The sequence below is a fragment of the Falco naumanni genome, chromosome 8, assembly GCF_017639655.2.
Source record: "Falco naumanni isolate bFalNau1 chromosome 8, bFalNau1.pat, whole genome shotgun sequence".
Classification (NCBI taxonomy): domain Eukaryota; kingdom Metazoa; phylum Chordata; class Aves; order Falconiformes; family Falconidae; genus Falco; species Falco naumanni.
Genome location: NC_054061.1, coordinates 10,418,865 through 10,435,388, shown reverse-complemented (window position 1 = coordinate 10,435,388; position 16,524 = coordinate 10,418,865). Strand labels below are relative to the sequence as shown.

At 46.5% G+C, this 16,524-nt stretch overlaps 1 protein-coding gene across 8 annotated transcripts; it reads left to right on the top strand.

The window, feature by feature from the left end:
• Positions 1 to 66: 66 nt before the first annotated feature.
• On the top strand, positions 67 to 16,174 carry BRD8 (bromodomain containing 8). Of its 8 annotated transcripts, XR_005829256.1 has the most exons (23): positions 67 to 176; positions 395 to 491; positions 1,124 to 1,193; positions 2,195 to 2,244; positions 3,423 to 3,545; positions 3,682 to 3,762; positions 4,235 to 4,299; positions 4,908 to 5,044; positions 5,479 to 5,694; positions 6,958 to 7,102; positions 8,246 to 8,455; positions 8,869 to 9,149; positions 9,654 to 10,109; positions 10,468 to 10,561; positions 10,770 to 10,816; positions 11,182 to 11,396; positions 11,705 to 11,797; positions 11,990 to 12,058; positions 12,817 to 12,994; positions 13,626 to 13,730; positions 14,578 to 14,622; positions 15,228 to 15,404; positions 15,768 to 15,838. XR_005829256.1 is itself a non-coding variant. In XM_040603098.1 (22 exons), exons 1-22 carry the CDS (start codon positions 158 to 160, stop codon positions 15,825 to 15,827), a joined length of 2,856 nt encoding a protein of 951 aa, XP_040459032.1. In that variant the 5' UTR covers positions 67 to 157; the 3' UTR covers positions 15,828 to 16,174. The 8 variants fall into 8 exon arrangements, 7 of the variants coding, with proteins under 7 accessions (XP_040459032.1, XP_040459031.1, XP_040459033.1 ...); XM_040603098.1 differs by lacking the exon at positions 15,228 to 15,404 and having other exon boundaries at positions 15,768 to 16,174; XM_040603097.1 differs by having other exon boundaries at positions 15,228 to 15,838.
• Positions 16,175 to 16,524: the final 350 nt, after the last annotated feature.

Here is a 16,524-nt window from a genome sequence, read left to right as displayed (position 1 = left end):
TCAGCGCCCGCTGTGGGGCAGCGGGGGCGGGAATAGAAGGCTGGGCTGCACGTGCCCGCGGTGGACGGCGGTTGGGGTGGTGCAGTGCGCGTGCCTCTCTCCCGGCGGGCTTTGCGCGTGGCTCCGCCCCCCCTCTCCCTCGGGCCTGGCGGGGAAGATGGCGGCGGGGCCGGGCAGTGAGTGCGGGGCCTGTTGGGAGCGGCGGCGGATGGGGGAGGCGGCGGTGGCCCACGGGTGGCGGGGCTGGCGCGGGATGGCGGTGGGGGAAAGGTCCGGGGAGAATCGAGCGGTTCCGAAGGGCGGGCGTGGTGTGAGGGGGGCGGGCCCAGCGGGCCGGGGCGGGGCCGGGGCTGGGCCCGGGCGGCGCCGCGCACTCCTTCCTCTCTGCCCGCAGAGCACAAGCTGCTGAGCGCCGGCCCTACGGAGCCGTGGTCCATCCGCGAGAAACTCTGCCTGGCCTCGTCCGTCATGCGGAGCGGAGACCAGAACTGGTAAGGGAGCGGGCCGGGCCCTGGCGGGGCCGAGCTGGGCCGGGCCTCTCTGTCCTTCAGGCACCGGCTGCCCTGCGGCTGTGCGTGGCCTGGGGTACGACCTTCTGCCGTGCCACTTGTGCAGCAGCTAGGCATCAACCCTTCAGCTTTTTGTTCAAAACGAAGATGGAGGTGTTAAAGGTCTTTTTTGTTTTGGAACTGCTGTGTAAAAACAGAAGTGTGTTAATCAGATCAAAGAATGACACGTTGGTGAATGGGAAGGGGTGAGTTGTGGTCAGGAAAGGTGTTTGATAACAGATTGCTGTGTGCTGCTTCTGAACTTGAGTCTGTTTTGCTCCCTTTTTCCTCTCACCAAAGTAAAGCTTTTGTGGAAATGTAACGGTGTCATCAGAAGCTAGAAATTTGGTTTTCAAATCAACGGAGTGAAGCTGTTGTATGTGAGAAGCAGACAAATAGTTTTGAGATCAAAGGCTGTATTTGAGTAATTCCCAAACATAAGAACTCCTTGGCAAGTTCGTTGTGTTCATGGGGGCTATTCACTGCTGAACTTGGAGACAGATCAGCACCTTTTCTCTGCATGTGGATTGGGGAAGGGAGTAAGTTGGCGGTGACTTCCCATTTCTCTCCTGTAGGGTCTCAGTCAGCAGAGCTATCAAACCTTTTGCAGAGCCGGGACGCCCACCTGACTGGTTTTCCCAAAAGGTGAGATACTGATACTTGAATCTTGGAAAAAATGAGTTCTGTGTGGTATATGTAAGACAGCTGCCTAAAGGAATTTATTTCTTGATTTAAAAAATGATAGCAACATTTATTTTTTAAAAATCAGTTTTATTGAAGTCAGATATAATTCTTCCTGTTTCTGAAATTAAATGTGAGCTTACAGTGCAGTTGGATAAAGTTATGGAAAAGACAAGAACGATAAAAGACATGTAACAGCTTACTTGTAAGGGACAGCTAAGTCAGGTAAAACCCATAACATAAAGAAGAGCTAACAGGAATACAACAGATGTCAGCACGGTTGAGGATGAATAAGGATTAATTGTTCATTGCTTTGTCCAGTACAATGTTTAGAGGCTATTAAGTAAGACTAACAGGAGACAAGTTCAAAGCAAACTAAAGAGATTGTTCCTCACCAGGCATGTAATTGAGCTGTGGAATTCCTTACCCCAGGAATTTGTGGTTGCCCCTGTATTTTGTATGTCCTACTGTTTGGGCAGGCACCTGAGATTTTTGTTGTATAAGGGACAGAAAGAGATTAAGATAATTAAAGGAGGAGAAGTTGAGGGGTTTATGTTGCTTTGCTCTTTCTGTTCAGCTACAAAACTGCCCTTCATATAATGCTATTTTGCCTTCTGCATTGAAATATTTTTGGTTCATGTTCACAGGCAGAGATGTTACAGCTACGGTTTTCCTAATAATGCTTGCTTACTTTGATTTCTGAATGGTTAGTTGACAGCGTCTGTTATTTAGCTTTGTTTTGAAGATCAGCCTAGGCTGTGCTGTAGTAAAAAAGTGAATATGGTTCCTTGCTTTGAGTTACACTAAATTACAGCCATGGGGAAAACTGGAGAAGACTGTCAGATATGTTCACGAAGTGTTAAGACCTCTGAAAAAGTAGGAGTAAGTGCCCTGTAAGCTTTGTTGATAGGTGTTTGCCAAAGCTGACTCTTTGGTGTGCTCTGACTTTCTTTGTTTCTTCTTAGCACTGTGCTTCTCAGTATTCGGAGCTCCTGGAGACTACAGAGACTCCTAAGTGAGTACAAAGTCAGACGCGAGTGCAGTCTGCAGCAGTTTGGGGTGGATTTGTCAGTTCTTACAGTGAAGCATTTGATAGTGCTTCTCCCAGAAGGAGCATACTGGAATGAGGAAATTCAGTTATGATAGCTGGCGTGAGTGGACAGAGACATCAGGGTATGGCAGATGGGGGAGACTGGCAAGCCCAAGGTATAACTTAGAACATGCTTCCCATATTTCTTGTTCTTGTCTCTTTTTTTTTTTTTTTTTTTTCAGAAGACTGAAGTATTTTGGTATTACATGGTTCGAAAACTGGTCATTGTGTACTTGTTAGTGTTTTCCATATGCCCCTACTGTTGTTACAATACATGGCAGGGTAGGTGGTGCCTCCGTGCCACAGCTCCGTTTGTAAGAGTTGCAGCGTGCATTTGGAGACTTAATGCAGCAAAAAGAAACATATTTGGCTGGAATAAAACACCACGTTAGTATTACTAATCAGAAGCTTTACACATAAAATTATCATTCAGAATAGGGGTAGAAAAGACAGCAGAAGTGAGAACGGGGAACGTTTTATATTTTTCTCTATTTTGCAGTGGTTTCTTACCGTTTTCTTATCAATGTTATTGCTACAGCTTTGTGGTCTCAGATATTTCTCACTCCTAACTCCAAGCAGTTTGTTTTGGGACTTCACATCCCATTAAATTGGGGGTTAAATTAAAAATTTTTTTTTTTTAATTAAACATTAAATTGGGGGTTAAAAAAATTAAAGGCAGGATGTTGAAAAGTATTTGTTTGTGATAGTGCTAAATGATCTTCAGCTCTAGAGTTGCAAAGACAGAAGACTTAGTAAAGTTATTGAGGGGGGAAAAAAATAGATGTTTATTCTTGGATGGTAAGAATCTTCTCTGAAGTGGAATGACTGATTTTTCTCAGGGTGAGAATTTGCAGTGGGCTTGCATCTTTGATCTACTCCTGAAGTCTTTAACATTGGATGCATTTAAGAATTAAATAAATTTTTCAGAAGAGATTGTTTGAACGTTGTTCTGTCCAATATCATTTAAGGGAAATTGGAAGAGGTTGATTTGGGGGGGGGCATGTGTGTGTCAGGAATGACAGACGGCAGCCATATGTGAGACAAGAACAGGGGTTTTCTGCATTTTATGTCTGAACTGGTTTTGGTTCTCTCTTATTCTATAGGAGAAAACGTGGTGAGAAGGGAGAAGTTGTGGAAACTGTGGAAGATGTTATTGTGCGGAAACTGACTGCAGAACGAGTTGAGGAGTTGAAGAAAATTATTAAAGAAACACAGGAAAAATACAGGTATATAGCAGAGCTATTAAGCTGTAGTGCACCTGAGAGCTCTGTTTTGGAAGAGTCAGCTAAGTGGGATAGTGCTTGGGGTGAAAATGCTACTTAGGGTGTATTGTTCAGTGATAAGAAGATTTTCTGATTACAGGCAACTCAAGAAGGATGTGGAGCTGATCCAGGCTGGACACATGGATAACAGACTGGAGGAGCTGTGCAATGAGATTATGATGTGGGTTATTTCACTTCATTATATCCATGTCATGCTTGCTTCTGCGATTGTAGTTCCCTGACACTCAGTGTTTGTCAGACATCTCTTGCTCCATGTACAGGGATAAGAAAAATGAGGCAGCTAGACAGATGCTTTGGCCTCTGAGGGTGGACTAAGTTTAGGTTGGTGGACACCAGTTTGTGTGCAGCATTGTTTAGAGTTTCTCAGTAAAGAGCTTCGTGATGGCTTGCAATATCATGCTTGTGTCATGTGCTTTGATAATCATCTGGAAGTGAAATTTCCTGCCAAGTGTGTTGTTCTCTGACTGGCTTCTGGCTTTGCTTCCCTCCTCCGAGGTATTGAGCCTGAGTCTGCAGAGGCAGTTAATTGTTGTCTGGAGATAATGGGCTTTGGGGTCAGTAAACTGATTGTGGAGGAGGAACTAAGAGGAAATGGGACATTCTGTGACAGTAGGTTTTGGTTCTGTATACAGAAAGAAAAAAATGGAGGAGGAAGAGGCAGAAGTCAAGAGGAAGGCTACAGATGCTGCTTATCAGGGTAAGCTGAAATGAGCTTCCTTACTTGTCCCTGTAGAGAGGGGCATATATTTATAAGAACATTTGGAAAATATGTAAGTCTTCTTAACACCTACCTGTTCAGGAGGAATTCCTTGACCCTAGAGTTGGAGAGAATGGTTGTATTCTCTTTGCAGCACTATATTTGTAACTGGGCAAAATGCAAAGACTTCTGAGAAAGGAGCAAATTCTGTAGAAAAGATATATCTAAGAGGAAGCAGGATTAGCAAGGAGCTCTATTAGAATGTCACCACTTTAGTTTTCCCTATAGTTTTACTATTGTCTGAAGATACAAGGGAGAGAGACTTGTTCTGAATGTTTCATTAATTTATAATTCTTGGGGCAATTCAGTGAACTAACCTGTCAGTGGTCATAGGTTATGAATAGCCAACTGCTTGGGAAATCTGCAATTAAAGTGCGTTACCCAATGCTAGTAGCATTTGTGAACTTAGCCTAGCGTGGTCCAGGAAATTCCTACAATTTAAATTGTTTTCTTATGGTTCTTTAGGGTAAAGTCAGAGGTGACTCTCAGGGACTGTTGAAGATGGAGTCATAGAATCTCCCCTTTTTTTTTTTCCTGTTTTCTTCCAGCTCGTCAGGCCATTAAGAATCCACCACGACGCTTAACGGGTGTGATGGTTCGCTCCCCTGCAGGCTCAACCTCCCCAGGGGGAGACTATGCTCTGGGAGATCTGTCTCAGCCTGCTGTGGATGAGGCCAGTCCAGGGGTAAGGATCCTTCTCATGGTAAGAGGAAAGGACCAGCCTGGGACATGGGGCTCTGCGTCCATCATGGAAAAGGAGCCTGGGGAGAAGCCCTTGCCTTGTTTTGCAGACTTTTTGCTGTGGTAGTGTTGTAGTGTGGTTGATGTACAGTGCTGCTCAAGATACATGTCCTCTTCAATGTCTGTGGTGATCAGGTGCCTGGATCAAAGGCTACGTAGGGGCATCAGTGGGTTGGCCAGGCAGTCTGCTGTGTGTGCCTGGGAAGTGGCACTACAGGACAGGGAAAGGATGAAAGCATATGCCTGGAGTAGGTGTAGCGAGTGAATGGAGTAGGTGTCTGTGGTGTGCTGGATCAGTGCTCTTGGGGGAAGGAGCAAGTGGGGCTAGTCCGTGTGGTGGAGTGTGGCTTTGAACAGTGTGGTTTTTCTCTTTCTCAGGTCACTCCAGGGACATTGCCCAGCACCCCAGTTGCCTCCTTCATTGGAATCCCTGACACCCCTCCAGGCTCTGCTCCCCTGGATGCCCCCATGACCCCAGTCACTGATGATTCACCCCAGAAAAAGATGCTAGGACAAAAAGCAACTCCGCCTCCTTCCCCTCTGCTCTCAGAGCTGCTGAAGAAGGGCAGTCTCCTGCCCACAAGCCCCAGGCTGGTATGGAGCTCTCTGCTCATATATGCAAGCACACAAACAATTTGCTCCAGACTCCCCACTGAAAAAGGGGGAGCTGCAAAAGCTTTTTAAAAATGTAGTTTTTGTGCGAGTCCCAACAGAAGTAATTCTGAGAGATGTAATTACCCCTATGAGGCACAGAGGTGGGACCTTTTCCTGGCAGTACTGTGGGTGCAGGACTGCAGGAATCATTCAGGCCCATAGGACTGGCTATCTCCTCTCAGTCATTAAGGAGTTGGAGTTGCAGGCTTACTAGAGAAAATAGTTTTCCCCAGGGGAAGGGAGTATGCTAGTCAGCACCATCCCAGTCAGCCTCTGTGGAGCTGTTCCTGATGACTTCTACTTTGGGCTCACAGTTTTTTACATCTTGGCAGGAAGTTGAGTTTCAATTTGTAATGGATCTTAGCACAGGGGTAGCTAGTCCTTTATGAGCAGTATTGAAGTGCTTCAGTTTTCCATTAATTATAGACAGACAGTAAGATCACTGTGATGACAACCCACTTCTGATGTTGGTGACTCTGGAAGTCTGAGGAGGGCGACCGTTGCTGACACTGTTCAGAGCCCAGTCTGAACATAGTAGCTGTAAGCCTGCATATGGCACAGATTCCCTGTGTTAGGGCTTGTGTGATGGAGCAGGTGTATTGCTGTTGACTTTCTTTTTTTTAGTTGTCAGATTTGGGGTCTTTTCTATTTGTTAGCTTGTGTAAATGTCCCACAGGGTCTGTTTGCAGCATGCAGCGTAACATAGGGTGGAGAAAGGAAGGGTAATGGCAGTGGAAGACTGGGTTTTCTTAGTATCAATAGGGCTGTTCTACATCAGCGTCAAGGTCCATCTTAGGTTTACTGTGTGACCTTGATAAGAGTTACTTTCCATCTTGGTGCTTCAATTTGCCTCAACTCAAAATTGGGGATAATTCCATGCCATCTTGGGGTAGAGAGACTGGTATCTGTAAATGATTGTGAGGTCCTTGAACAGAGGAAGTAAAGTGGAGCAAATGATTTATTTGGCCTGACTTCAAAGGAAGGTGGCACTGTAGCTGTATTGTAGCTGAAGAACAAGTACTTTCTAACTGTCATGTTGTGCACTTGTGTAAGGGGCCTCAGGCAGGGACTAGACTGGACAAAAAGTGCAGAAGAAATGCTGAGACAGAAAACAATTGACATATTCATGGAGGTGCATATCTGGCAAAAAACCACTGATGTCATGGTATCTCCAGGAATTTCAGTTGTGTCCCCCTTCGGCAGGTTGGTGAAAACGAAATGGCAGTGGCTTCTGGTCACATGAACAGCTCAGGAGTCCTGCTGGAGGTAGGAAGCGTCCTTCCAGTGCTGCACAGTGGGGAAATGCAGTCGGCACCTGGTGCTGTCCCTGCATCTCCTGCTGCCTCAGGTAACTTGGGATTCTCCCTATACAGTTCTCCTTTCAGATGCACCTTCAGACTGTTCTGTGAATTCTTTTTGGAAATGAAGGGCCTTTAGCCTGGCTGGTTTGGGGGCTTCTTTATGAGTTGTTTTCCTATTTCTTTACCCCTGTCCCTCTCATCCTTACCTTTTTTAAGACTGATCCTTACAGAAAAAAGGAGTGCCTTGGTCTAAAGTGACTGAAACAATTAGGCTTGATTCAATCCTGGTCCATGCAGTCTAGGTCTCTAGTTTTGACACTGGCTAATACCAGGCATTTCAGTGTAGAAAGAAAGGGTTAGTTGACAGGGAGTTGGGGGGAAAAAATGGTCTAGTATCTGATTGCCGATGTGTCAAACTGCAGCTCACTGTGAATCTGGAAGCTTAGAGGTCTGTTGAGGATTAGGCCACAGCGGTCTGTGAGCTCCAGAGCAATTTTGACAGAGTGGGGGGTGAGAGGGACGGTGCAATTCTTTGCATTGGCCCTTTTCAGAACAACCTGCTTAAAGTGAAGTTTCTTCTTAGCTCATGATAACCAGTGGCTTAATCACACTGTCTGCAACTGAGGATTTACGCCATTCTTTCATATATAGTTCCATATGAGTAATCTCACTTTCCTTATCTACATCTGTTCTTTAAGACCTGCTAATTTGGTCCAGATAATTCAGTAAATTCAAACTGGAAGTTACAGATAGTATGAGTAACAACCTTTGATAGAAGAGGAATTCTTCAGGAAAGGCCTGCAAAGAGATCCCCTCTGCTCCCTTCCAGCTCCTGTGATGACTGTCTTTGCTTACCTTGTGTGGCGCTCAGCACTGTTTTTCAGATTTCCTGTAATTGTATTGGTATGTGGAAGGGCATCTCTCTGCTTGTGTGGCTTAGCCTGTCAGCCCTTACATTGATCACAGTATCCCATAGTCTGCATGATCCTGTTTCAGACTGCACACACACAGAATAGTCGTGCATTTTTGGTGCAGGTTCTCCATACAGCTTTTGGGACTGTTTGTAGGTACCTCTCAGTGCCTTTTTCCCAGAAGAAGCCACCAGACAGTGAAGACCCCAGTGGTGGCTTTGTGGACTTCAGTGGTGGCTGCTTCTTGCTCATGTGCTTTTCCCTTCTACTCTCTGTTAGGTGCTCCTACGCTTTCCCGGCTTCTAGAAGCTGGTCCTGCACAGTTCACCTCACCTCTTGCTTCCTTCTCCGCTGTTGCCAGTGAACCTCCAGCTAAGCTCCTGCCAACCCCCGTAGAGCCTGTGTCCCAGGCAACCATTGTCATGATGCCCACGCTGTCAGCACCATCCGTTGTGCCACCAGCTGCAGCTCCAGAAAGCGTAGCCACAGGTGCGTTCCTGAACTACGCAGTTGTAGGTCATGCACTGCTGGAAAGCAGAACTTCCTTTGGGATCAGCACCCAGCAAGCTCTCAGCTGGCTTTCTATCACCTCAGACTCGCCATCCTTGCTGAAAGGATGGTGATGGCTGAGTTCTGGAATAAAACGTGGTTTTAAACATGGTTTACTGGGTGGGGGTGCTAATGGTCTGTTGCTGGATTGTGGTTCGAGGGCTGGAATCTCACTTTGTCTTTACTGTGGGAAACCAAACCTACATTTGTCCTTTATTTTTCAAAGTTGTGCTCTTGTGGGTGGACCTGGGGATACTTGTGGTTGGTGCTTGGTCTTACCCACTGCGGTAGTTATTTATGTGGGCTTGACTTCTCCGGATTGGTCTCTGATTATCGTTCTCATCCTTGCGCAGTGAGCCAGCCAGAAGCCTGTGTTTCCATGGAGGCAGTGTCTGATTCCCATACCGTGACAGTGTCCATGGACAGCAGTGAAATATCCATGATCATTGATTCCATCAAGAAAGAGTGCCTGGGTTCTGGGGCTGGCAGTGCTGCAGGGTCTTCCAAAGATCACTGCATGGATGGGAAAGAAGACCTGGATTTGGCTGAGAAAATGGATATTGCAGTGTCCTATACGGGGGAAGAGCTGGACTTCGATACTGTTGGAAATATTATAGCCATCATTGAGGACAAGGTAAATGGGCAGATATAGCCATCATTGAGGACAAGGTAAATGGGCAGAACAGAGTGCCAATGCCTTTTGCTCCACATCCAGTCAGGTTAATCTCAAATGATAGCTGACTATTCCAAAATGCACATTCTTACCATCATTGTCCAGACCAATAGGAAATGGCCTCATGACACCACTGCAGCTGGTCTGCCACGTTTAGCCTGGTGCTCCTCTTCAGAGTGCAGAAAGAAATTTCTTTCTTCCTTGTGTTGGGTAGGGTTTGGTCACACCTCTAGCCAGCAAATGAGTGCTGCTTGGAGCATGCTTTCAAGGAGTGCTGTATTTCTGAAATTGAAGCTCTATGGGAGACTGCAGGGAGTGATACAGGTCTGGCTGTGAAAGGCAACTTTGTAAACCCAGTACACCAGGTTTTCCACAATTGTCTCATTACCAAATAACATGAACTTCTCTTTAATCCCTCGTTCTGACCTTGGCCTGCACTGCTGTGTGTTTGTTTTGGCAATAAAGGTAGATGACCACCCTGAAGTCCTGGATGCAGCAGTTGTTGAAGCTGCTCTGTCTTCTTTCTGCGAAGATACTGATGACCCTCAGACCCTGCCTGGCCCATGGGAACACTCAATTCGTCAGGAGCATGAGAAACAGGCCCAGATACCCCAAGTGTCTGTGACTGTAAAGCAGGAGAGACTGGAGTGTGAAGAACCGGAGTCAAAGGGAATTCGAGACCTAATGGGCATTGGTGAGCTGGGATCAGAAATAAAGACAGAACCTGCAGAGCAGGAGCAGAATCCGCTGGGCCCTGAGGAAACCATACCAGTTACTGCAAGAGTGACGGAAACACCAGAGCTCAGAAGTCAAGAGATAGAAGAGGATCAAAGAGCAACTGTAACAGCAGGAGAGACTTCTGAAATCGAGATAGAATCGGCCAAGGGAGAAGACGCAGTGCACAATACAGTGAAGACAGAGGTATGTGAGCAGAGAGACTATCTGGAACTGGTGTGGGGAAGGAAAGGAGCAGTTGTGGCAGGTAGGAGAGAAGTTTAGAGGAAGGATGACTGCTGGGTTGAAGGTGACCCTTCAATGAATGTGATTGACTGTTTTCTTGGTAGTCACACTGCTGATCTGTTAGATCTGCAGAGAAGCTCTCTGCTTTAGGCAGTACCTTTGTGTTATCTCCCCCAGCCCATGTGCAGAATTGCTGTTGGGAAGGTGCTCAGTGAACTTCATTGCCTCGAGTTAGGTTAGGGTGAGTGAGATGTGCCCACACCTTCACTGAAGTAAGCTGACACAAACATCTAGATTTGTGCATTTCTCTTCCCTCCAGACCCCACCTGATGATGATTCATCCCCTCCACAAGTCCCAAATGTGAGTGAAGACTCCTCACAGGCTGATGTTCAGCACAAATTTGAGCTGTCAGGTAACTTAATTCAGCTAGGAAATCTTTTACGTGCAACATTATTAGCTGGATAGTTGTCAGTGATCTGGTTCAGGTTTTTTGGGGAGGAGGGAGAAAAGATATGTGTAGGAACAGTCGTAATTACTGCAGGGCAGTAGGCATTGGTGCAGGAGCTTTTGTAGGAAAGACTGCTTTGGAGAATCAACCTTTCTGCTTTTCTTTTTCGCAGAGTCAATGAAGGAGGAGGCCCAAGCCCTGTTTAGGAGTCAGATGAAGGTAATTCTCAGTTAGTTTTAGTCATTTTGAGTTTATTAGTAACATCTCGCTGCTGCTGCTTCCTGGCTCCCACCTGCTGAGGAGCAAAGCTTGCACTCAGCTTTCTGCACTGAGAAGTGGGCAGTCCACAGTCGGAGCTAAAGGGGAGATTGCTTCAGGCACTATAAAGCTGTGTATGTCTGTATGTTTCTGTGTCTGCAGGGGGAGGCAGGGCAGGATAGAGTGACTGGAATTTTGTGAAAGTGCCTGTACAGTTGTCAGCAGTGTGGCAAGAAAATTGCCTTGCTTGCTGAACCGTAGTTGCTTTGGAGGCTCTGATGTGCTGCTCTAGCTGGCTGTGCGGACTCACAAACTCTGTGTTTCAGGATGGGCAGGGGGAAGAGGATGATGAGGATGGTGCCAGTGAGGCTGCCAGTTTGGAGGAACCCAAAGAAGAAGATCAGGGTGAGGGATATCTATCAGAGATGGATAACGAACCCCCCGTTAGCGAGAGCGATGATGGCTTCAGTGTCCATAATGCACCTTTACAGTCTCACACACTAGCTGACTCCATTCCCAGCAGCCCAGCCTCCTCGCAGTTGTGAGTATCAGTGAAACTCTTGGGCATGGGGGTGCAAATCCATGTTATTTTGTGGAGGGAGTGTAGGATTCTCATTTCTGTTTTGCTGACTGAGTGGGTCCAAAGTGGGAATTTGTTGATGATTTGTCTGGTTCCCCTTGCTTACGAGTGCACATGCGCAGATAGTGCCATAGTACCAGGTCCCATTTTTTTCTTACTGTCTTTGGCATGGATTAGCATAGGCATGTCAAAGGCAAAATAAACCATAAAGTTTCTGCTCTGAGGCAGTATGCAGGCTCCTGAAGGAAGTCCCACTCTTTTCTTCCCAGCTCAGTGTGCAGTGAGGATCAGGAAGCAATACAGGCTCAGAAGATCTGGAAGAAGGCCATCATGCTAGTTTGGAGAGCAGCAGCTAATCACCGGTGAGTTGGGTTTCTTGAGAAGTGACTAATCCTAGAGAAGTCTCCGCTGTCCCGTCTCAGAGGCTCGTCTGCCTTGGCACTGGGAGGTGATGAATCATACTGTTACTGGTAGCAGACAAATAAACGTGAGAGCATGATACAAAATATTTACCAGCAAGGACGGGACACTAAGCGGACTCTTTCTCTCTGCAGGTACGCTAATGTCTTCCTCCAGCCTGTAACTGATGATATAGCACCAGGCTACCACAGTATTGTGCAGAGGTGAGTCTCGGCAGTCTTCTGTCATTAGAACTCTGTATATTTGCACATTGGTGTAGGGATTTCTGGCAGGAACAGTGTAGTTTTGGGCTACCATGCAGGCTGCAAAACTTGGAAATTTTTTTTTTTCTGCCATGATTCAGTCAGAAACAGGTTTCTCCAAGAAAAGGATTGTCTTCAGTAATAGATATATGTCCTTACACAGCCCTGTCTTTAAGTATGCTGACTTATACAGAACACTTTTTTTTTTTTTTTTATCAATAAGGTGGTATGTGACTGATCTGCTTCTCCCAGTTTCTGTCCAAGCGTAGGATGTAATCTTTGACATTCCAAAGACCTGTCATCTTCAGTCAGCATCTTTTACTGTCCCAGATGGTGGACTCTTCTGGAAAAACTACCAGAATCCCCTGCTAGCCCCCAAAATCTCTCCTAAACAGTGCAGTGGCTGCAGCTCTAGCTCTTTATTGTCTCCTTCAGTGATGCCTGGAAAAGACAAATGCTTCTTCTGAGGCATCTGTCATGCCACTGGTACCATTCATGGTAACTGCATGGTAACATGCTTTACCATAACGTGGTAAAAAGCTTGTGTCTTCCAGCCTGTGGCCTTGGTACTAGGGGCACAGCCTGTGTGGCGGAGGGCCTATTGGGCTAAATGAAATAGGTGGTATAACTAGATATGTTACAGACCCAGGGCTGTATGCAAAAGAGTGGGGAAAGAATTGAATATTTCTGTTGCTATTTTGACCACACTTCTTTCATAGGCCAATGGATTTATCTACCATCAAAAAGAACATTGAGAATGGGCTGATACGAACCACAGCTGAGTTCCAGCGTGATATTATGCTGATGTTTCAAAATGCAGTTATGTACAACAGCTCTGACCATGATGTGTACCACATGGCTGTGGAGATGCAGCGAGATGTCCTGGAGCAGATCCAGGTAAAGTACTGAGCTGAGGCCAGTGCAGGACAGAGCATCTGCCTTGGTCCACGGTTATGGGAAAGGCAACAGTTTCATTCACAGTGTCTTTGAATGAAGCAGTTCCATCTTTCCCTGTGTCTCTCTTGTACTAGCTCAGGTGTTTGTGGTGAATTAGATTGTGGATAAGTTAAAACCAACACAGGAAAAAATTTCTTAGGTTCAGCCCAAGACCAATTTTGAATTTAATTTCCTTCAGGGAAATGCTTAGGCCAGCAAGAACCAGGGTGTGGTTCAGGAGCAGAAACAAGCAACAAGCATGTTGAATGACATGGGACGCAGTTGCTTATTTTGTTGGCTCTGCTGGTTTATGCTGGTATAAATTGTACATGAAACTGTGTCCTGTGAACATTTAAAATGTCATGTGAATATCCCAACTGGCAGGTCTAACAGAGTTTGAACTGGGGTTTTACAGTTCCTCAGGACTTGTGGCTTCTGAGGTAAAATGCGGGAACTTACTCTGAGCAGCAGACAAGGAACTGAAACTGCCTCTGACCCAATCATTCCCAACCTGTGGTTTGTGATAGTTAACTGACACATACTAATTGGGCTTGTTTTGCATGAGAATCTTAACAGAGTGGTTTTCTTGCAGCAATTTCTGGCCACACAACTGATCATGCAAACATCAGAGTCAGGGATCAGTGCAAAGAGCCTGCGTGGGCGAGACTCCACTCGCAAGCAAGATGCTTCGGAGAAGGTGAGAATGCTGCACCCTGTGGAAGGGCACTTCATACCTTTTGAAGAATCCCAAGATATTGCATGAAGTTCTCAGACCAAAAAGATTTTTTTTTGACATTGCAAGGGCTCCAGCATCTTCATGTGAACAATTTTTTCTTTAAATGTGTCTACTGATTAGATGTCAGCTCTGGAGCTGTACATCATCCCAGAGGCAGGTCTCCTGAGTGTTTGCTGTAATCCCAATTGTTCTATTCCCTGTTTTTAAAAACAGGTGATGAAAAATGTAGGAAAATGAAGAGAGTATTAGAAGAGGCATGATGTGGCAGGAAGGTGAAGGTGTAGAGAATTGGAAGACTAGCCTCTGCTGTGTCCTTCACTTCCTAGTCACATTTTTAGAACCAGGGCATCACTCCAGTCTGGTCTGCTGTGTAAAACACACCAGAGAACCTTTGACTTGTGCACTCATTACACTAATAGCAGTGTTGTAGGTTTGCTTGGGGTTTTTGTTGTGTAAAACACATCCAGACTTGATTGTGGTCTCAAGTGTTCTCAGCTGATGCACACAACATTGTGACAGCAAGGACTGCCTGCTTAGTTCTGGTGGCAACTGCACAGTGCAGAAATTGTTTGGTAGAACAGACCTTGCCATGGCTGAGGAGAGAGTATCGCTTTCCTAGCATTCTGACTCTCGCAGTATCCCTCTTTTTGTCCGTTTTTATGTTCCTGCTGCATAAGACTGATGCCACGCGGGAAGGGGAGTGGGGCACATGTTTCTCTATGCTCGTGTGTGGACTCAGTGCTTCTGTGTGGTGTGTGCATTTCCATATCTGATACCTGATAAGTCCTTCTGTTTGGCCTTTTAACAGGACAGTGTCCCAATGGGCTCTCCTGCCTTCCTTCTCTCTCTCTTTGTAAGTATTGAAAGGCTCCAGCCGGTACTGCAGTACTGCTGGCAGTGTGCTCTGCCTCTTGTCTGGGTGATCACTGCACTGTCACAGCATCCTCAGCATTGCAGTGGTGTGTGTTTAACTTAAGGGCTATGCAACCGTGATCATTAGAGAAGAAACATCTCAGTCCCTTATTCTCAGTGTGGGTGAGTGGGAGGGGCTTCAGTCTTTTCTTCTGGTTCCAAGTGTTCTCATTTTGTCATCTGCCTTTGCTTTTTTCCACAACTTCTCTCCTGCTTTCTTTCCATGTAAGTGGGAAGACAGACCAAGCGGTGCAGTGCTGTAGTTCCTACATCTTATCCTACATGCTTATACAGCTGCCCCTTGCACACGTTCAAGACAGTTCAAAAAGGTCTTGGGAAAGTGAGGAGTCAGCTGTGTACTCCTTTATCACTCATGGTCCAGAAAGCAAATAAGATACTCCGCAGAAATACCTTGCTCTGTGCCTGTGTTGATCTGGAAGTGTTTGGAAAAATATTCCCTCTGGGAAACCGCAAGTCTCTGAGTTGTGGGGAGGAGAGAGGGGAGGAAGATGGAGAGTTGTTTTTTTCTCTCACGTATATCTAAAGACAGAGGAGTACTCCGGGAGAGTCAGCATGTCAGCCAGAGGGAGAGGGCAGCGGATCAATGGAAGCTCTCAGCTCGCCTTCTGCTCATGGAAAGGAGCTGTGCGGAGAAACTAGGGAGCTAGTGCCAGGGTCACTCAACTGGAGGAGCACTTCCCGTAGGGATCAGCAGCTGATAAGGTAGGTTAGTCAGCAGTTTCCTCTTCCCATCTTAAGAGCCGAGCTAGAATCTGCCGCTTAGGAAAAGCCTGCCCTGTCAGGCTCCAAAAGCATCTGCCTGGGCGAGAGCCTTGTTGCCTCTCTCTGCCCTGGCTGCCAGCAGTGTGCAAAGATGCTGCAAATCCCAGCACCTGTGCTGTGCCCAGAGTGAATTTTAGGTAGGTCTGCAGGCCTTCCCAAGCCTTTGTAGGGCACCTTCCCTTTCTCCTGTTTGGAAGGCAGGAAAAGTTGTTACCAGATGCACAACTCCTCACCTCCGAGTGCTGGAGGAAGCATTTTGTGTTCAGGGTTGCGTAACTCCCTTTCTGTTTGCCTTGCGACTAGGATGGAGGCACCAGAGGGCGTCGCTGTGCCATCGAGGCGGACATGAAGATGAAGAAATGATGCTGCAGGCAGAAAGAAAATCCCAGCACCTGGCATCCAGAGCTGGAGTGTGAGCAAGATGCTGTTAACCGCTGTTGGAGGAGGAAGAAAAGGTGCAGGTCCATTTCTGGGACTGGCCCACCTTCTCCGCTTGCCCTTCCAGAAAGCAGTGTCTTGTTGGAATGTGTAACCCAAAGAAACTTCCTCGGAGGGGAAGACTAGCCCCCCTGCCTGTTTTAGGGCAGTCGTCTTGGGCTTCATCAGTGTTCTGGTGTTAGCTAGCAACTGGTGGCTTGTATGTACTGTAATGTGAAGTGTACAGATTTTTACTAGTGATGTGTAAATGTGTATGTATATTAAAGTCTGGGAAGAAATCCAGCGTACAGTGTGCAGTGTCCTGAGCATCACAGCTCTCGGCAGTGAGGAACCCTGGTTTTGCACAGGTGTGCACACCTGCCTTGAATATCTGCAAATACAACTCTCTTCCAGTCATCCATAGAGCAGGCAAGCGTCGCAGAACTTTGACATTAGAGATAATCGATTAATCATGGGAATGTTGCATGGTGCTTGGATGGAGAGGAAGATGCCCTGCTTGAGCGTGTGAGATTGTGGCACTGTTGTGATGAAACAGGAGATCTAACTGTGAGAAATTAAATGTTACCGTCTTGTTGGAGCTTTTCCTAAGACACCGATGTATTGAAATGTACTTTACATTCTT